Source organism: Rhagoletis zephyria, unplaced genomic scaffold (genome assembly GCF_001687245.7).
Source record: "Rhagoletis zephyria isolate East Lansing unplaced genomic scaffold, Rhagoletis_zephyria_1.1 Rzeph_scaffold_00140, whole genome shotgun sequence".
In the NCBI taxonomy this organism is placed as follows: Eukaryota; Metazoa; Arthropoda; class Insecta; order Diptera; family Tephritidae; genus Rhagoletis; species Rhagoletis zephyria.
This window is the reverse complement of record NW_016157224.1, coordinates 348,951-371,754: the sequence shown is the minus strand read 5'-3', so window position 1 is coordinate 371,754 and position 22,804 is coordinate 348,951. Positions and strand designations below refer to the sequence as shown.

Genomic DNA, 22,804 nt, shown 5'->3' with positions numbered 1-22,804 from the left:
TGAAGATGAAGATGAAGATGAAGATGAAGATGAAGATGAAGATGAAGATGAAGATGAAGATGAAGATGAAGATGAAGATGAAGATGAAGATGAAGATTAAGATTAAGATTAAGATTAAGATGAAGATGAAGATGAAGATGAAGATGAAGATGAAAAAGATGAAGATGAACATGAAGATGACGATGAAGATGAAGATTAAGATCAAGATTAAGATTAAGATTAAGATTAAGATTAAGATGAAGAATAAGATTAAGATTAAGATTAAGATTAAAATTAAGATTAATATTAAGATAAAGGTTACGACATAGAGTAAGATTAATATTAATATTACGTTTAGGATTGAGATTAAGATTAAGACTTAATTAAAAGTAAGATTAAGATTATAATTAAAATTAAGATAAGGATTAAGATTAAGATTTGGTTTAAACTTAAGATGAAGATTAAAGTGAAAACTAAGACTAGGAGTAAAAATAAGATTACGTTTAAGATTGAGATTCAAATTAAGATTTAGATTAAGATTAAGATTAGTCTTAACATTAAGATTAACACTAAGATTAAAGGTAAGATTTAGATAAATATAAACAATAAGGTTAATAATAGATTGAGCTAAGATTGAGATTCAGATTAATATCAAGGTTAGGATTAAGTTTAAAGCATAGACAATGGCAAAAAAAGGACGAAGGTGAAGTAAATATAAAGAGGTAAATACAAAGACACAGGCACAAACCACGAAAAACACAAAGGCAAAGGGACAAATATATAGACAAAGTTTTCTTACAACTGAAAGTTTTATTTTTGATTTCTAATTTAAGGGATTTTCTTTAGCTGGATTTTCGAAACATTTTATTCAAAATACATTAACCTTAGCTTTAAACGGTTTACACCGCTCCGCAAGGGGAATTTGGTTATTTCGTGAACTGCATTTGCTTATAGCAGCTTATGCTTTGTTGTCGGATGCGTCCTATATTTTCCTATGAAGTCCCACAATAACATACAGAATATTTAAAAAGCACAAATTTATATGGCCACCACTGTATGCAAGTACAAAAATATAGACGTACAAATGGCGTAATTGAATATTTGAGAACTTTATCTACTTACAAGAACACAGGGTACATTAATAATAACACTAATCGAATTTTCGCCTTTGTTCCCCTGTACTCTGCAAACATTCATTCATTCTACTTCTTTTCTGTAATTTTGTTTTTGTCCCCAACAATTGCTGTTATTTTTTGTGCCACTCGCTCAACCAATTGATGAACACGCAAACGCTGGCCACAAAATGAAATACGCCACAAAAATGCGACACAATCAAACCAATGGCATCAGATATGCCTAAGACATCATCGCAGCAGGACTATGCGCCTGGCCATCCGATCGGCACGCTAGGCGCTCAAAACAGCGTTAGTAATATTAATGCAGGAATTGCTGGAGGCGGGACAATTGGAGGTGCTGGTGTTGGTGGCGGAGGAGGAGCGGCTCTTTTTGGCGGCAATTTGGCTAACAGCGCAGCAGCAGCGGCGAATGGGACTTATGGTGACGATGTAACATCAACGGCGACGAACACGCTGGCGCATAGACCGCGCGAACTGCCAACGGTAGGCGAGCTCGTAGCAGTTTTAAGTGTGCACACCACCTCTGATTAAGTCTGAATATCAGTGGTGTATTTGATTTTTAATTTATTTTTTCTTTCAATTTCTCAATTTTTTCTTTCCCTTTCTCAAATGAAATCTTTTAAACTTTTCTCAGATACGCGGCGTCGAGATTGGCATTGTACTCATCGTGCTGATGGTATGGGCTGGCGCTATTGCGCTCTTCTTCAATCGTTGGGGCAAGATACGCATGCTGCTTCCCTACCAACCGGATTACAAGCATGAACAGCTGAAGGTGCCCGGCACTGGCGTATGCACTGGCGCTGGCTGTAATGGCCAACACTCGCATCAGGTAAGCTTTGTCCGCATCTTTTTGCTGAGCGTTTAAGTATCTACATCTCACATACCTTGGTTTTATTTGGTTTTGGTTGCTGACGCGTAATTGCGTACCAGGTGCGCCCTACATGCTCCTCACTATTGATACAGTGAGGTACTTTTGAAACTTTTTTGGTTAATAAAAGTGGGAAAATTCCTTTGAAAAGTGTCTTAAAAAATATGAAAAATGAAGAATTAAGTGCAATCAAAAGAGAAAGAATTATCTATATACTAAATATGTATAACTATGTATATATGTACATAAGTGCACGCATACATACACCTAAGCATCGGTATGTCACGGCGTATACATAACAGAAATTCCGAAGGTACACTGCGTATACGCAACTATTTATGTATGTATTTCGGTGCAGCATTTTGCTTACTGTTTGCGCGTTGTACCGTTATTAATTTGTTCGCTCGTAAGGGCTTTTGTGTGAAAGCGCGTTGTAAAGAGTGTAGAATGCGAGGGAAGAAATCAAAAGAAAGCACAAAAATTGATTCAAGGTATTCAAAGCGGTATTTTGTTATGCTAGTTAATGTAAAGAAAAGTTTATACCTTACGAAAAAAGACATTCGCATAGCCTTTTCTGCTTTCATTTATTCACCCGCTGAACTTCGGTAGATATGTAGCTTTAAGTAGCCATTTTCTTATCCAACTACTTAAGTACTTTGTTCCAGTTACTCATCCGCATATTTGCAGAGGTGTTCATATTATATGAATCAAACAAACATCGACATACATATATTTTCATGTGCATACATTAGACCGTACCAACTTATAATCGTACAGAAAAGTTCGCCGTACAGTCGTGAGCCTACAGTATTTTTGCAAGGCAATTCTGAAAAAAACACTTTTCTTGTTTTGAAATTGCCTTACAAATATATATGTAGGTATACATTAGACGGCATCCCCAAAAAATAAGCGGTTTTTCCACCGGTTTTACAAAATTTATTATATTTGAAGAAGTCCACCAAAATATTTCGGAAAAATATTAAGATTTACGTAAGCTTTACCGATTTGAAAATACCTCCAAAAATGGATATTTTTTTGAATAAAAATAGTTTCTTAAAGAACTTTTTGAAAAAAAATCCCCTCGGAAAACAAAACAAATTAAGCTTAAAAATCTGCATAAAAATATTTAAAAATATTTTCAACGGAATAGTTATAATGAGATTTTGGATGCTGTTTTTTAACTTAAGAAGAGTCTTGAAAAGTCGCGAAAATTTCGAGAAAACTCAAAAATGCCGATAAACTCGAAAATCCTAAAATGTCCTCAATAAAACCGAGTAGTCGACGAAAACCACGAAAAAGATTTGAATCGTGGAAAACTTTGAAAAATTAAGAAAAACCGGAAAAATTACCAAAAATTACGAAGTTCCCGAAAATTTCTGTAAATCCGAAAATTCTCGAATAGAATTCTAGAAGTCATGAAAAATCCCCAATACTCAAAAAATAATCCCAAATGGTCGTGAAAAAATCTGAAAAAAAAAAATCGAAATGTCCTGAAAAGACAAAAATTGACGAAGAATCCTGAAAAGTCCGAAGTTAACCTCGAAAAAATTCTGAAAAAAATCCGAAATGTCCTGAAAACGTTTTGGAAATGTCCCGAAAATATTATACAAATTGGTTGAGGCTCTTGAAAAGTCACGAACAACCTCAAAATATCGATAAATTGGAAAACCCCTGAAAAGCCCCGCATAAAACCTGACAAATGCTAAAAGCTCTCGAAAATATTCTTGAAGAATCTAAAAAAAGGTTAAAACACTCTTAAAAAAAGAAGATCTCTGAAGATCACGAACAATCACCAAAGATTAAAAATCGTAAATATTCGAAGCTGTTTCGACTAAAACTCCAGATGATGCAAAAGTCATGAAAATTTCTCAAATTTCCTAAAATTAGTCAATAGAAATATCCGAAAGTATTCTAAAGTGTGACGAAAAATTCTGTTATCTTAATTGGACAAAATTTATGTCCATTTTCGTTTGAATGTTCTACCTGACCGAGTTTGAAAACAAAAACACCACTGAAAATGTTTCCAATCGCCGTATAAGAATTTCGGCACTTCTGTGAATCTGTTGCTGCAAGCTCTTAATTTAGAGTTGTATATTCGCATTTTCTCTTGCTACGTTGTTTCTAAACACGAAGACACAACCGACCACTGAGAAGAACACGAATACGAATAATCACCAAACCACGATTACCAACGAGAATGAAAAGACGTGAAAGAAGGCAAATACGAAGAATATACAAAGACGAATACAAATGCGATCACCAGGATGCAGTTCAAAATGAAGACAACACGAATACGAAGACGAATATGAAAAAGAAGATTATTGCGAAGCCGAATACAAAGACTACACTGAAACGAACACGAATGAGAAATTAAATACCGAGATGAATATGAAGACGACGACGAAGATAAATGTGAAGAAAAATACGAAGGGATGCATATGAAGACAGCAACCAAGACTAATACGAAGGTACGTAGACTAGTACGAAGGCAAATGCAAAGACGAACACGACGACGAAGTCGAAGATGAATACGAAGCAAGAATATGAAACAAGATAATGAATCGAATACAAAGTGGAACACGAATACAAATTTGGATAAAGTCCGAGGACGAATACTAATACTGCGACTAAAACAAACACAAGGATGGATGCGACGGCTAATACGAAAACAAATAAGTATATGAAGACAGCGATTAAAATGAAGACGAAGGTGTTTATCGATACGATTTATTGATATAAGTGTGATATATCCATAACACTATCGGTCAGCAACAACTAAAATGTGTTGTTGATGTCTTAATCCTACAATCGACCAATTGCAAAACCGCATATCTTACGGCACTCGGTTTTTCAGGGGATGCGAAAAAACTGTTTTTCTTTGAAGGCTTTGACTTGATAGGCATAAATCTCGATGCCTGGTGTTCAGGTTTGCCAAATCTAATTTTTGCCGCAATAGCGATTTAGACGGTTTTCCAACCAATCGATGGGCGGTTTAACAAAGGCGTCGCCGATATGCAAAGATATAAAAATTGATAAGATTTTTAAAAAGATGTGAATTGCAATTTGAGTCTTATAATATGGACACTTCTGCTTATATAGTTAGTGGGCATAAATATATGTATGCGCATATATGCAGAAATACATAAAATCATATGTAAATGGTTATTCAACCCTACACCTTTCTTTCGCTCATTCCCGGTCCTTTATATATATAAAAGTATGTATGGACTTGGTACTTCTATCTAAGCAATCAGCTATTAACTAAAAATACTAAAAAAAAACCTCTCAGCATTAACTGAAATAATATTTGTTTACTGTTGTTGTATTTTATATATTTTTAGAACCTACACCCAGATATATTCGTAAAGGTATCTACAAAATTTAATACAGCTCAATAAATTTTATTACTTACATTTTATCAATAAATACTGGCTCGTAAATATTTAGTAATTTAGTTATCAATCATGAACACACACTTACATACATATTGCCTGCATACTTACACACATACATACGTATTATGTACGACAATGCGAGTTACTATGTAGTTAGCCATTAGCGTGTTTCAATGAGCAATTTTAGTCGACAACTTTTGCTTTTTTCGTATTTCGCATTTATATATACGTATTTAAATATTTGAAGATTTTTCGACTCGATTAATTAAAATTGTGCTTGCAAAAATTACCAAAAATAAATAAATTGGTAAAGTTGGCATAAATATTTATTTATATTCTCTTTTATATGTATTTACTAAGTACTAAAATTTTAATGCAACCATAATTTCAGTTGTGCAAATGTTCATAAATATTTTATGCGCATTTTTTTATAAAAATAAACAACTTTTGTTTACGCATAAACGCATGTTCATAAATATGTAGCCTTTCGGTAATAAAGTATAATTTGTATTGCGCTAAACATTAATTGGCGTTATAAATGTTGGCGAAATTTGGCAATTTTTCAAAACTTAAATTATGGACATATTTTTTACTTTTTTTGGCTTTTTTATTAATTTTGTTGTTCCAACAACCTTAATGGATACCAAAATTATATTTATGTATATTAATACATAATTTTAAAATTTTATTGGAACCACCGAGCACTAAAATTAGCACGACAATTGACGCATGATAAAATAATTCGAACGGTTTCAAAGCAAGATTGTTTAAATAAACGCTAAAAGTTATATTGATTGAAAATTAGTGGCAGTACCAATTACACAATGCAACGGCTTTTTGGTGGCGGAATGGTTCCAAACAGGAACCGAACATAACAGTTATTGATGAAAACTGTCATGGAAAAATTCACTATGAAGGAAATGTTCTACAACTAAGTGATACATACCAATCGATTTCTTTTTTCACCAAGACTCAAACTTGAAAATAAATTTTTATTTGCAATTTTTATGCAAAATTAAAAAAAATAACAATTATTTTTGATTTTTATGTTATAAATCCAAAATAACAATTGTTGTTGATTTTTATATTTTATGTCTTAGATAACAGTTGGTAAACAAAAGTTTACTACGACTTATGCAAATGACTTTTATAAGTATGATTTAAAAAATAAATGTCAGTGACTGATTTTTATTTATGACTTTTATAAATAAAAGTATTCGATAACTGTTATCTAAGACATATAATTTAAAAATCAAAAATAACAGTTATTTGCCGATTATTTAGATAAAAATTAAAAATAATTTTTATTTTGGATTTATAAAATAAAAGTCAGAAATAGCGGTTATTTAAAGAGTAATTAAATAAAAGTAATTGTTAAAGAGCAATTTTTTTAATAAAAGTTATAACTGTTACGGTCCCTATTTCAACTCATGACGAAAGGCCCAGACACATATAGTAAAACATCGAAATCTTTTTTTATCCCGAGTTGACATCATCTCGCCCCAGAAAATGACTTTGAACTTGTTGCACAGTGTTCACTGTAGCAAAATTTTAGTAAATAATGAAAAGAATACGAGACCACTCCTAACAGCTAATATCTACCCGGAAGTATCCTGAGTAAAGAGTTATTATTATTACTGTTGTAGCCATGCAGCTTACCAAAACTTTTCTTATAGATCTCAGAATAAAGAAAATTCAACATAAGTCTGTAACTTGAAGTGCTTTAAAATCAAAAAATTCAAGGGCAACAATATTAACTTTTTTTTTTTTAAATAAGCAGCTATTTGCTTTAATTGGCTGAATTTATTTTAACGTTTTTTCAATTTAATTTATAACTAATTAATAATAGTTTTCCTCAACCTTTTTAAAATCTGTTCAGTCGGCTACAAAACATCGCGAGACATTCGTTTGGATTTCAGTCAAATATAACCAAACTCATTTTTTTAAGGTTACTAAGCACGAGAAAAAAAGTCACTAATTTTCAAAACCGCCCTCGTATTTTAGTAAAATAATAAATATGTTATGTCCAACTTCCGCTGGGCAATAAATGTTAAAATTTTAAGGCATCTGATAAATTCAAATATCTCGAAAACGAGAACAGCTAGCGAAATAAATTTAATAGTGTCTAATTACAAAACTTGCTTGACCTTTCAAATTACCTTCAAAAATAGGGAGTTTTATTTTTTCCCCCCCCTTTTTGGTTTGGAAACAGAATGCAGTGAACGTTTGAAAAAGTTTTAAACAGATACTTTTGCAATGCATGCGCCATTGTAAACATTTTGTTAAAGGTTTTCAGGTCAAAAAATTAAAAAAAAATTATATATATACAAAATTTTGCTTTTGACGGACACATAAAAAACTTCTCATTAGTATCATTACCCCCACAAACTTCCACAAGCTTTCGATGTGTTCAAGCTGCACTTTTCGTTCTCTTTCAACATTCATTTTTGGGTCCGTTAAATGCGTATCGAAATTCATGCCCAAATGCATACCTGATTCACACAATACAAACATTCTGTAGCCTTTCAACATTACTAGCTTGATTTTTGTCAGCATAAACCTTAAAAGCAGTTAGTATACATGTGAGGAATCTAATTAATCACTTACACTGCCGGCAAAAAGTATTGGCACACAAAATTTTTCACAATATATGCAACAATTTTGTTTCTAATATTTCCCCGCCAATTTTTTTATAAAAATATTAAAATAACATTCCTAAACTCACTGCCAATTTTGACTAACTCCGTAGTTGCAGTTTTTTTACCAGAATTTAATGGGCTGCAAAATGGATTCTCAAAAAAATTCTAAAAAAATCTGATTAAAAAGTTAAAAATTTGCATCAAAATTTGCTGAATTTCCGGGAGTTTTGCACAAAGTTTAGGAAATATATTTAAATTTTTTTTGTTGTGGAATGAACCATATTGGCGAGAAAATATTAGAAAAAAAATTATGCATATAATGTGAAAAATTTGCTGTGTCAATACTTTTTGCCGGTAGTGAAGTTGAATAATTCCAAACATTTCGAAATTTGCACTTTCTGCTCCTGTCAGACCACTGTGCGACACCTGTAACAGAAGAGAAGGGTTAAGATTCATTACAGCAATACCTCCAGGATTCACCTTTAAGTCTCCCAAAAATTATTGACGGATAAATACTTATTTACAGACATAGCACTTTTCGTCAGATATTTCCCTTGCTGGTCGTTAGTTTAAGAAATGCTATAACTATAGTGATGGTTATTATAAAGAGTTCAAGGGCACTACCACTTTGCTTAACTGAAATTATGGTTTGTATGTATGTACGTATATCTTGCTGCAGAAAAACTATTTACTTACATTTTTATAAAAACCAGCGACTGTACCAGTATCCTTTTATGTTATACAACAAATTCTGGTTATCCAAATATTTTTATTATTACGTTTATGAAAAACAGCAAATTTTTGCCTTTAGTAATTGAAAACTAATTTTGGCTCATATTTTTTTGAGCATCAAACTACCAATGATTTCCTTTTCTTTGTACTTCTCCATCCATAAATAGAATAAATGTCGAAATATCCCTAAAAAATACGAATGATTTCAATTCTTATATCGAAACCTAAATTTCCGGTTATTTTTCGCTTAAAAAATAGCAGTTAAATTTTACCTTAAAAATTATGAAATTGAAAGTAAAAAATAAGTGTAAAGTCATAATGATATATACAGTCAACGTCAAAAATATGCATACCCTAATGTTTTGACGATTTTATTTATTTAATTTTCCATGCGAAAAATTTCTAAGGAATTGAATTGAGAACTTCGATGTAAATTTCTTGGTGTTTTTTAAATTTTCCTGGGTTGTGTATGACATAAAAAAAAATTGTTTTTGTGGTTTTTCTGTTGAATGAACTCTATTTTTTATAAAAAAATAATACACATTCAGTACGGAAAATATAAATAAATAAAATCGTCAAAACGAAAGGGTATGCGTATTTTTGGCGCTGACTGCATACGATTATTTTTGAAATTTGTGTAAAATGGTTTTAATTTACAGTCTCTCTTCAAAACTATTTATTTAAATCCATCGAAAATTCAATCAAAACGTGCCAAATGTACACAATAAGCATTCCACGTTTGCATTAACGAGGAAGCATGAAACGATAGCTGCCTTATAATATGAAACCCTTAGATACTCTTATTTTAAGGCATATTTTTTCAAGCACTTCATAAAAACACAGCTTTCACATTTCACATTTTTATTAATTTTTTACATAGCAGCAGTAGTTATTAGCGATTAGCCAACAAAAATTAATATTTAGAAAGTAAGAAAATTTAATAAAAATCATTTTAAGCATAAAAGTATTCGACTCGTAGTGCTTACATATATCATTCTCCTCCTTTCACAATAATATGCATACATATGTATAACTATTCGTATAAGCTAACGTAAAGATATTTAAATCGTTGATCCATTAGCTGAGTACAGTTGCCCCCCATACACCCATCAAATATGTATGTATGCGTAGTTATTAGTTAAGCCCTTAATGTCCTTTGCATTCACTGCATCGGCACTCAAAAGTCAAAGTGTTTACATCTCTCGTCCTTTTTCTTTCTTATCTCTTCTCTCTCTCCCCCCCCCTCTCTCTCTCTCACACATACACAATTTCGCTCTAATTGTACCGCCTCTTTTCGCTTCCTATTCGTGCCGTAAATGTGTGTGTTGCGTGTTCCCTACATTTGTATGTGTGTGTCTCCATTCGCTGCTGCTCACGTCCACACGCACACATACATACACACGCACACGCACTCGCCTTCAGTGTTTGCCGCGTTGCGATAGTTGTGGACTCTTCGATCGCTGCTTTCAGTGTCCGCGACGCGAGCTGGAGCGCGACTGCGGCTGCCAGTTTGCACTGCTGCACAAGGCCGATGTGGAGAGCTAGCAACCAGAGCACGGTGATGGCGTTGCATCATCGGAAGGCTACGTCAAGGTCGACAGCATTGACAGCCCAACCGCTGCGCTGGCGTCCCCATTTCATAGCTGTGGCGCCATCAGTTGTTTACGTTTGGAGCACGAAACTGGCAGTGGTGGTGGTGGCGGCGGCCTCGGCGGCGGCGGCGTCACAGCTATCAGGCGCATTGATAGCAGCGACAGTGAGGAGGCGGCCGCCAACGATGCGAACGAACCGGATGCTGTTGATGGTGGCGATGTCGATGGCGTAGATGGCCGATTGCAACGCGATCACCGCCTATTGCACGAGCAGCAGCGTCAGCAACAACAACATCAACTGCTCATACAGTCAAAATCGAAAGCTGGTGGCGTCGTCAACGGTGGCGGTGGCGTTGGCGGTGGTGGAGGCGATCACAAATTGCGGCAGAAACGTTTCACTCAACAGCGCAGCATATTGAAGAATTCAACGGAGCGTTCGAGCAATCAGGATGAGCAAGAATTATTGGAGGCCAAAAAGCAGCTTATATTGCGGCGACGACGGCTCTTCAGCCACTACCGCCAGTACGAGCAGTGGCGTCGGCGTCAATTCAGTTACGATCCATGTTACTATCGCGCCATACCATTGCCCATCGGGCAAGCAGCCTGCAACAACTATTCCGCTGGCTTTAGCAGCGGTCAAGGTCAGGGTCAGGGTCAGGGTGCGTTCCGACGCCGCCGTCAGTACAGGCGGCAGTACTCGTGTGCCGAACGTGAGGATTCGCGCGAGAGTCGTGAGTCGTCGTCGCTGCATCGTTATAAGGGCGAGAGCATGATAGCCAGTGATTCATTCAATACCGGCAGCGTTAACTTCAATAACTACGAATACGAGCGGCTAAATCGCCAACAACAACAACAACAACAACAGCAATATCAGCACGAACCACCAATGATCGAATGTTACTCTCCAATGGAACGACGCAGTGTAAGTGCGATTTTATTGATCTCCATAAAGCACCACGAAAGCACCCAGGCACCTGGCACCGACGCGGCGACGGCTTGCAAGGGACGAATCTTGTTCAACTTTTTGCCGTCAGCCAGCCGCACCCAGTACAAGTGTTTGTTCGTAGCGTTGTTTTAGTACCTATGTATGTAGTTGCACCTTTGTACATATATAAAAAGCTAGCATCCAGTTACCAAACGCTTGAGCAAAGTGCATATATGTATATCTACGACAGCGATCCCAGCACGAACGCACCGCACTGCACTGCACTCTGTACAAATGGCAAAATAGCCTCTGCTTGGCGGCCTACACCAAAGGATTCGTTGACCTGTTCGTTGTCTCCAAACCCTGCTTGATTGCTTGTTTGCTAAAGTAGTGCCCAAGTTTCCCAAAGGTTTACTGTCCGATGCGCTGTAGTTGGAAGGAACAAACAGTTTTCGGTAGCGTGCAACTTCCTACTCTCCATCAAAAAAACAAACAAAAAAAGTTTAGTAAACATTTCGATGCATAAAATCCCGATTTTGTGTAGAAATATGAGTTTTGGAAATGATTTATGCGGTTATGGTTATTTGCACCCTTCTCATTTCGGCTGGATTGCATTGGAATGCTTGCTTTCAACCTTTATCTTACTCGCAGTAAACCGATTTATTTTACAGGATTTAAAATTAACTCGCTTATGCCTATTTTTCGCTCTGATTTAGAATTTATTTTCATACATGCATATGTACATATTTGTATATACATATTTATTTGTTAAAATATCTTAGTGGCCTTTGCCAATTTAGCTTTGGATACGTTTTCTGCTTATATTTTAAATCAGAGTTTTGCTTGCTTGACCATTAAAAAATTGGTTTTTTATCGCTTTCTAATTAACCTATAGCTACATAAGTCTTCATAAATACTTATTATTCTATTTTTATTATACACACTTATGTTATGAAAGGGGTAGAACCCTGTGCACTGGCAAATGTAAAAAAAATATGACCAGTCGGGTCTTTTTTTCGAGGGCAACGGTGTACTTTTCACAGGATGAAAATATCAACCGATCAAACGTGAGCAAGTACATAATTGCAAATTTTATTTTCGTAAACATTTTGGTTTCCCTTTTGTATTGTTGAGGATTTTCGCTTACGCTCTTGATTTGGATTGCTGGCTGGTGATGGTTAGTTTTTTTTTTTTATCAAACGAAACTACTATGTTATTGGATTTTCACCTCAGCCAATCATATTACACCGTGCGACAAAACCAAAAAATTAAAAAAAAACACGAAACGAAGGACAAATATTAGTCAAACTGCGTTTTTAGTTTTTCTCCCTGACGTCAGGACTAAAAGAATACATATTTAAAAAATTCAATCTATATAATGTAGGATAGCAACGTGAGTAAGAAATTAAAGAAAAAATTCTGTAGAAAAAAAAAAAAGTTTTTTTTTTTTGGTACGAATAGGTAGCTAATAAATTTAGAATGACGAAACTCGAGAATATAGTCGTGTATATGTATATTAGTCTTTAGCATATATTTTTTCAAAAATAAATTTTGGAAATTTTTAAGGATAATGAAGGATAAATTTTTAAAAGATATTTTTTAATACATTGCAATGAATTTTTTAGATAAATTGTTTAATTGATCACATATTTGAAGTTTCAAAGTCCTTTAAAAGGAAACCTGACTTCAGAGAGAAAAATGAGGCTTTTTCTCTCTTTTCAATGAATGCTATTTTTAATGGTAGGCCCAAGTAAAGCGCACAACACATTTCTGGGATAGTTACCTATTCCTCTGTAGTCGTGTATAGCTATGATATTTTTCTGTGAAGAAAGGCATCCACAAATTTCGCCGACAGTGCGTATGAGTAATTTTTTATGTGCAATTATTTTTGATTTACAGACAACAATCCTGAGTGCAACCGAATAGTAGTAAGAACCTTTCAGCACTCAACCACAGTAAATTTCTATATAAATAAGTATATAAAATTAAAACAATAGTTGGCATTAAACTTTGGCTGTTTATTAGATATTCTTTGTTTGAAAACAGTGTGCGACAATTTGATGGCAATTCAAACCAGCCCGGAATTTGCTAATATTTTCTGAAAGTATATACGTTCAGTAATAAAACACTCGATAGATTTGCAAAAATGAGCTTGTATTTTTATCTTATGGCATACTATGTCCCAGCTAAGTGGTTTTCAAAAAAGCAAAAAAAACCTGTTCAAATAAATATTTGAGCGACATTGAAGGTTGAGACGTATCTACCCGTAGTAGGATTTGATTGGGAATATTTTCGTAAAGCACTTTAACCCATTATATCCTGACTGAAAGGGTCGTTTTGACCCTTACTTCAAGAAACCGCTCTAAAAGCAAATTTGGAAGTTCGTCAGAGGATTGATATCTTCTAGAAAATTATTCTTCGGATAATTTTACTGGGGGTCTTCTCAGGTAAAAACTTCATGTTACCAATGTAAAATCATTAAACAATAACATTAAAAAATCAAGAAGGGAAAACCCGATTTTAATGAATTTTTACACACAGAAAAATAGGTTAAAATCTTCGACGAAAATATTTGCAATAAAATTTAACTTTATTCACTCGGACATTTATTTCAACCATTACATAGAAACTTAATAGGCCTTAACGTAAAAATACGAGCTAACTTTTGCAAATTCATTCGAGAGTTTTATTACTGGATAGGTCTACTTTGAGAAATGAAATGTCCAAGCTGGCCATTTATTATTTCTTTATTATTTCTTTTGAGCATTTATTAACGGCAATAAAATTTTGCTGCATTTCAAATCAACATTAATTGTTCATTGGCATAAACAAAAGCCTTGAAGAGGCAAATTAATAGACACGCATAACAAATTGCAAAATGCAAAAATAAGCAAACATTGAATTAGAACAATCAAAATGAAATTTAAAGTGGCAGGAATCTATTAAGATAAATAAATACCAAAAATTCCATAGGAATAACGAACAAAAAATTAAATTCTTTATACATAGTACGAGTAAAAGTTGATTGCCTTTTCCGTATTTGTAAACAAGAAAGCAACAAATTGCATTAAAACAAATATTTAAATAAATGAACGCTTTGTATTTACAATAAGTGTTTTGAGAAAACCCACATTTTGTTGTTATTTTATTAAATTGTTTATGTTCGTGCAATTACAAAAGTGCCAATGATGAATAGCTGCGGTTAGTTGAAGCGCCGTTTGGACCTAATGCCGCTGTAGTAATTGGCTTTTATTAACCAATAACTTAAAATAAACCATTCTAACTCGATTTATTAGCCCATAATTGTCATAGCGACACACTATATAACTATGTATGGATGTATATTGATTCGTTGATTCATTGTTTGCGCTGGCACCACACCACAGTGTGTGTAAATTGTATGTACGAGGAATGAGCAAACTCCTTATTATAGCGCGTCATGGCCAGTGTTGCCACAAACTTTTTTTAATTTTTTTTTTAGCTAAGTCACTAGAAAAAGTTACCAAATTCAACAAAGATTACCAAACTTATTTTATGTGAGAACTGTACATATATGCATATTTCTGTCCATATGTATATATTAGAATACACCAAACTTTTCAGGCAATCAGCGCTTCATTCAGCTATAATTTTTATATCTGCGTGAGCGCCGAAAGCCACAACTTCAGAAAAGCTTGGTGAGGATTTCAAAACTAAGTGTGGCCTTAGAAACAAATTTGTCGATTAAGCGTCCCTTTGAGAAAACGGTACCATCTTATGGCTCAAAATGGTGCATTTTACATTTTCGTATACATTTCCATCCATCACAAAACAACTGAATGCATCTGATCATTCTCAGTGTCATGGATACGGTTCGTTGCAACAGAGGATTAGGTTAGGTTAGGTTAGGTTGGGCGGCAGTCATGACTAGGAATCGAAAAACACTGCAGTAGTCAGGAAGGCGGAAGCCTAACGATATGCCTAACTGTTCCGAATACACCCCACAACCAACTCTCTTTTCGAGCTTTGATCCGTCCGTGTAGACATGGATTGATCGTCTTTTCCTGACTGCGTCCACTGACCATTTCTCCTTCAACAGAGGATAAGCAAGCGCATAATAATTTCCCGTAGAGAGGATGTCGTTCGGCCACTGAGATCATCCGACTTGGCCCCATTGGACTTTTTTTTTGAGGCCACTCAGATAACTGTAATTATGCGAATAAATTCTAAACTTTGGATCACATTTGTTCAGTTGAGGCCAATATACATACATACACGTGTCAACAAGTGGCCGAAAATATCTCAAAAACTCAACGCTTGAAAGCAGTCATGATAGCTTTCGACTGACGTATAGACAAAGGAAGCACCCACTAAGTTCCGTAGATTTTTAAACGAGAACATACATATTTACATAGAATTCTACTCATATGGATGCCGGGGTACACAGGAATATTGCTGGCGATTGCAAAGCTGGCGAACGGACAAGGAAAGTTACGCCCACCCTAAACCATCCGGGAAAGAGCACGGTAGATATAGCAATAGCCACTTTCAAGCAGTTTGTAGTAATGACCAAGGAACGCTGGAACAATTTTTCACCTTGCGAAACTTTGAGTTTCCTAATTTGGAATCAAAACCTGTATTGACCTACCTATGTGACATGTAGGAGCGAATCGAAAAATTACCAAATTGAAAAATAAATGACCAAATTACCAAATGTGAGAAATAAAAAAAAATACAAATTTTAGTAAAAAAATTAGCAAAGCGGCAATGCTGGTCATGACCTTTTACGAGCAGCCTATCTCAGTGTTGGCGTTAAATATTTTCAGAAAGTCGCAAAAAAGGGGTCATTGACGAAAAGGGTCACCATATTATTTTTGTTTTTCTTTACTAGTAAAAGAATAAATCTGTTGAATTTAAAAATAAAATAGCGGGAAAATTTTTGCACAAGAGCATACACATAAATCTAGTTGCTGCTAGGAGAAGAGTTGCAATTCCTTTGAAAGAGATGCATTTTTTCGTAATTATAGGAGGAAATATTTTTTATTTGCATGGTTATGATAACATTTCCTAAAATACCTCAGAAAGGGGGCCAAGGTCGCACATAATTTTGGAGTCAAAGAGTCAAAAAATCAAATCTTTCAAAAAGTCGGGTCAAAGGGAATGGGCGCTTAAAAAGGGTAAAATTGCCCCTTTAGTCGTACAACGGCAACACTGGCCTATCTCAGCCACATTTTGTCTCCCTTTCGAATGTCATAATTTCAAATGTCCACACGGTTGGTTGACCGTCAAGCCTGCGTGTGTGCGTTTACCACTAACCGCTAGCTTACTTATCATATGCATGTGTTACTGCATTTCAGAAGTCCAACGTTGCTTGCAGTAAATTGGCTATACATACATATGTACACATATATATATTCGAGTCCATAGTACTTGCTAGTGAATGCTCATATCAGCAATAAATGCGATGCCAAAACAGTCCAACTGATATACTCACTCATAAATGTACGTAACGGCACCCATGCAAACATATGCACATTGCTGTACATACATATGTACGACTAAATATACGCAAGTAAGCTGAAAATGCTTCGTTGGTTGGCCTTTCGTTGTGTACGCATCCACACACTGAGTCAACATATTTTGCATGGTGGTCCATGTGCCAACAGGATACATCAATATCCTGTCATTCAGCAATGGCATTGCATGCTGTGCTACTGCCAGCGTCTGTGTGTGATGTGCGCCAATGTAAATGTTTATTTTCCAGCAACCGAAGTAGCCTCTGTTTCCATGTACAGATTTATCGGTAATTTAATTTAACAAATATTTTTACAAAGTGATTAACTATAAAGCTCAGCTGCACTCTAAAAAGTTATTGCTGCAATGCAATCAAATTCTTGCGTTTTTATGGTCATATTCTCAGCACACAGTGGACCGAGTAGATATTGCAAACGACCGCGGATATACGTTCTCCTATAAACACTTCATTAAATTAAAAAAATGTTGGTACATAAAATATTGGTTGGTAGTAGCCTTTCGTGAGTATAGGCCAAAGATTCAACTAATGCTCGAAGCGTTATTTTGGCAAGTTTTTCTGCTTGAAACTACACAAAAAAAAAAAAAATTTAAAGATTTCTCTATGAATAGTGACTAATCGTGGGAATCGAGCAGACGAAGAAACAAAGAGTAAAATTTCGTACTGATTGGAGTTTCACCAACGAAAATATTTGACTCTACATTACCAAGTTTGGTACATGTATGGCTAGTGAAAGAATAAAAATATGGCTATTCCACCACTTAAGGGGTTATTATAAACCAGTATGTCTATAAGGCTTCAGCTTCCACCACCTCGATCTACGACTTTAGTAGCAAAGTTATATATATTTAGTGCATCAGCGGGGTATGATTGAATGGCTCTTTGAGTTGCGATTCCGAAGAATTTACTAGATCTCAGCTGAAGTAGTATATTCGACGGGAAGCCAAATGCGTTCCCGCGGACGGAGGCGTAGATAATTTTTGCCCACGGCCTTCAGATTAGCTCCCTTCCGGACTTCTTCAACTAGGACGACTGACATGTTATAGAAAGTCATCGACCACTCGTTGACGAAATGATACACTTAGAAAGCCTGTGTGACATCCCGGACCCGCAGCCTTGGAGGTGGCCTAAATTTTCACTGCTTCCATACACGATGCTCGGAACAATTTGTGGTAATGAGATGCTCATCGTTTTAGATAGAGAACTTTGGCGCTGGTCCAGTCTAAAGCCTTTTCTCCAGGGCCGCTGGCCATTGACTGAGTTTCATCCTCGCCGCTGAGCACCTTTTTGATTCACCTGATCCTGCGAGCGTACCCCATATCTATTAAGTATGCATATTAATTTTATTCGGGTTAACTTAGGTTGGGCGACCATCCCTTGTGGCACTCACACAGATCCGGGACCTTTTATAAAACCACATGAGCTTTGCAGTTATCTACCTTCCCCTAAAGCGACTTGGTTCCCAGCTAACTAAAGGATAAGTTCCGAATGTGTAATTTTTTCATCAAAATATAGCCCTCGCAAGTCCACCGTCAGCCACGCTGACCACAGTATTTTTGCGAGGAACACCTTTCCTCAAAAATACTGTGGTCAGCGTAGCTGGAGTTGGACTTACGAAGGCTATTTTTTGTTGAAAAAATAACATCGACGTCGACGTCGACAACCATAATAGGGCCGATTAAGAAAATGCTTATTTCTCTCCAATTTAGAGGAAATTAAAGATATATGCGCGGGTATCAGCTAGTTTTCTATAAGTTGACCGCAAATATGAAACTCTCATTCAATATCAGTAGGACATATGTATGCAAGAAGATCTCTAAAAACTCGCACAATTTTCTTAGGAGTATATTGAAGAGCTAAGCGTCGCACTGTGTGGAAAACAAACTTTGTTTGTTACAAAATGGAATACCTCGAGAACGAGAATATGTAGCTGGCGAAATAAAGCTTTTTAAATGGAAATTTAGGCGAAAATGACCTTAAAAAAAAGACCTTTAAAAATAGAATGTTTGAAATTGTTTCCTTTTTCTGACCTGGAAAGCGAATGCTGTAAACTTTTGGAAAACTCTTAAACACATGTTTTTGTTGTTCTTGCGTCACGAATCCGTTTCCAAGGTCGCAAGGACCGAAGACCGCATTTAAATTTTTTTTTAAAGTTCATTAGATGAAGTTCTGAGTTAAACCAAAATCAAAACTTTTATTTCGTAAGGTCATTTTAAAGAACTCATTGTATGTAAACATACCTCGACTTTAAATTCTACCTTCAAAAGTAAAATTTTGGACTTTTTTTCTGGTTAAAGGTCATTTTAAATGTCAAAATAATCTTTTTATCCAACAAGACTGTTTTTTCTTAATTGCTCATCTCAAAAGCTTTAAAAACCAGTTAAATTTAATTCACTATCTCTTCTATCTCGTTTTCGATATATAAGATTTTGTCAAACAAAATTTTATTTTCCGCGCCGCCAAACATCAAATCCATCGAAACTAGCATATGCACCCAAATAAAGTAAAATATATAAATAAACCGGTTTTTCTACAAAATTAAGTAAGTTTACAAGGTTTACATGGTTACGAGGCATTTACGCGTTTAGACGAATTGCTCTAAAGTTTTCTTGAAAATTATATTTTTGTACTATTCAGAAAAAACGTTTAGCTACCAACAACAATCAACAAACTGGTAAGATTGTACAAACAAGGCAAAAGGATTCAATGCCAAGCACAGCTACTAAAAATGAAAATCGCACTCTGCACACAAACACCGTAACCAAACCACCCACACAAACATATAAAACGAAAATAAAATTAAATTTAAAATGCTCACACCTGCTTACCACTTCAATTATACAAGTCGTCTATTTCCGTTTGTTAGCGTTTGTTTGTTTGTATATAAAAATAAGCAAAGCAGAAATACTGAAATTACGTGTCAAAGCACGAATTTCCATTTTCAATAAACGTCCAATAAATGTTTGCAGTTACTACTATGTTTGCTTTTGTCGTCCGTCTACGCGTCATGTTCTACTTTGTTTTGTTTACGTCCCATGTACTCGTACTTCGTTAGTCAGCATACGCCCACACCTACATACATAGTTCGTTCACAAATTGAAATGTTATTTGTGTCTCTGTTTCCAGCATATCCACATGTTGCACGAGGAGCGCTCCGCCTCGATTTCGGAACGTTGTACACGTAGTCGCATCAATTCGGCAATCTTTGTATCGTCCGAGGGTAGAGGATTTGACTCCATCGAGTTTTTGCGTCGACACGGCTCACAGAGTGTGCTATGTCGAAAAGCGCGCAGCGCAGAGAATATTACCGACAATGAGCGCAAGGTGGGTATCAAAACATACTTATTTACTACTTACCAAGAATGATAGAATACAAGATTGCGCCGATCAGAGAGGATTTTTGAGAATAACTTTTGTGTGACGTCACACTGGTGCAATTGCGAGAGAGAAATGCCAAAACGTGAGCAAGAATGGAAGAAGAAGAAAAAATGTTGCAAGGAAAATGTAAACAAGATGCACCAGTGTGACGTCATGTAAACGACGATTCTGTCAAATTCGTTAAGAGAGGAATAGCGGTCCGAGATCGGCGCAACCTTTATATTCTCTCAATCGTGACTACTTACTTTACTTTTAACTCATTTTATTCCAACAGAAAAGTTTCTCGGACAATAACCGACCGTGGCGTACTGACGAGAATAATGACAGCGATCCGAATGCAGCGAATAAACGGCAAGACGATTGTGATGGCAGCGCCATAGAATTACGCGAATGCCGTCCTAGCGCTAACAACAATTTCGCAGACGGTGCCGCATGCGGTGGCGAGTCACGTACCCTCTCAGTGCTCACCGCCAACACCAACTGCGATCACCCATCCACCTCAGCAGCTGCAGCAGCTTCAATGTCCACCACGAATGTGGTTGTGGGTAGCATCTCGCTGGAGACGCCACCTTCACACATCAGGGAGAAGCTGCACAATGGTAGTGCCGCCAACACAACAACCACCGCCAATGTCGTCAATGTACCCAACGGCGAGAAACGACAGCGTCCAAATACCTTTGCAGGTATATCAACCAGAAGCTCCACATCGCGTGGCTCCACCGACACTGTCGAGGAGTTAGTGCTTGTGCCGACGACTGTAGTTGCCACTTCCGCGCTGCCACCAGAAATTGTCGCTACAAATCGTTCACGCACGCTAGTACGTCAACGTTCCTCAACCGCATCCGCATCACCGCACCCAAGTCCAAAGTCGCACGCGCACACGCTCAAAAATGCACGTCCCAAGATTGCGGCGCTGCCGATGGTGTCGGTATCGGGACCATCACCACCACACGAAAAGCCGCTGCCGCAAGCAACAACAACGGAATGCTTGTAACAAATGGCAGCCGAAACATTTATTTAAGTAGAGTAAAAAAAAAATAGCAACGGTGACACAGAAGGTAGGAGAAGTGTTTTGATAAGAGGACGCAATCGGGCGATGGATGGGCGGCAGGGAAAAGCAGTTGGTTGGTTGGTTGCTGCAATCAGTTGGTTAAACTATGCATAAGTACAATTGACGCGCCTGTCTCTGTATGGGAAAACAAACATACATACGATAATCTGTCCTATATTCTTCCTAACTTCAAGCTCACGATTTAAGCTCATACACTTGCAAATGTTTCGGCTATAATTGGCACAGTTGGGGGTGGTAACCCTCAGCTCTAAACTAAATTTAAAAAAAAAAAAAAAATTATCAAAATCGACTGAACTATTCGTAAATACTAAAATATCATAAAAATATGAACAAAAAAAAAGCAAATGGTATTCCCAAAAGTACATACATAATCTTATAATAGTCATTAGTTTGTAAAATGTAACCCGAGCCAATAGAAGATCGGCATAAAGCTTTAACAAGTCACTTGAAAACTTTCAAGCTTTAATATTTAAAAGTACAGTAAATATGTAACGACTAAATACTCGTATTTATAATATTTCGATATGTCAATGCCTATTTATTAGTTTAAAGATATACGCGAATGTTTTTTTTCGGTCCAAAATGAAAATTTCGTTGTCGGTCACAAGAAAATATGGTAACATTTTTGTCCGCTACATTTTTTTTTTTAATAAACAATTAAATATAGCAAATGAGAAACCAACGTTGTGGCACAATCAATTTTGATTTTGGGCAATTTTTTTGTTCACAGTATCACTCATTTTCTTCCGTACAAAGTATGTTCGACAATTTGTCTGCATGGAAAAAATTAACGAAATATTCAACAAGCAAAAAATGCCTAAGATCAACTTCAAACTTGCGCCTTTTATACTAAACTTTAATTGGGCACAGGGTTGTTTTTTATTTGGCATATTTCACTGTTTATTAAAAGAGGAGCAGAAAAAGATGTTTTCTAACGCTGCCTGAAAAGTTAATATAGAGGGTTAAAATTTCGCAATAATTTTTTTTTTTTTACCGACAACGAAATTTTCCTGTGGGACCGAAAAAAATTGCCGTTATTGTACATAGTCTAATGTATACGTATGATCAGTACTATTGTATATGTTTATGGGGCGTTGCATACCAAAATGGACGGGGTTCACGCTTCATGTGTTTGATTTGTTTCAAATTTTGGGGGTTGATGGACAAACACAAATAATAAAAAATATTAAATTTGAGCATGATTCATATATTTTTAAAAACTTTTCCACACAAAAACAAAAACAAATCGATTTTTTAGTTTTCCAAATATCTCGGGAACGGGGCGAGGAAAAAATTAAAAAAAAATCGCATGCACATATCAAAATTCTCTATGAAAAACAAAAATTTTAATTTTATTTCGTGAAAAATTTTTCACATACAAATTTTTTGGTAAAAAAATTATGGCCAAATTCTTAAAAAATAAAGTAGGTTTAAAGAGATTTATAAAGTGACGTTTTCATACATTTTTCAGTTTATAAACCTTTTTTAAAACTACTTTATTTTTTATGAATAAGGCCATTAATTTTTAAAAATATGCCATCTCAAAAAAAATAAAAAAATATCACAAAGGTAGCTC

The 22,804-nt window shown here is 35.6% G+C and overlaps 1 protein-coding gene across 1 annotated transcript in view; it reads left to right on the top strand.

Annotated features, from left to right (window-relative positions):
* LOC108381730 (uncharacterized) overlaps positions 1 to 21,681 on the top strand; it is an 80,590-nt gene extending 58,909 nt beyond the window's left edge. Inside the window, exons 4-7 of the mRNA XM_017638141.1 lie at positions 1,330 to 1,598; positions 1,750 to 1,944; positions 19,905 to 20,102; positions 20,431 to 21,681. Coding sequence (XP_017493630.1) covers positions 1,330 to 1,598; positions 1,750 to 1,944; positions 19,905 to 20,102; positions 20,431 to 21,150 — 1,382 coding nt within the window. The 3' untranslated portion in view covers positions 21,151 to 21,681. The remainder of the gene's footprint in view (positions 1 to 1,329; positions 1,599 to 1,749; positions 1,945 to 19,904; positions 20,103 to 20,430) is intronic.
* The last annotated feature ends 1,123 nt before the right edge of the window (positions 21,682 to 22,804 follow it).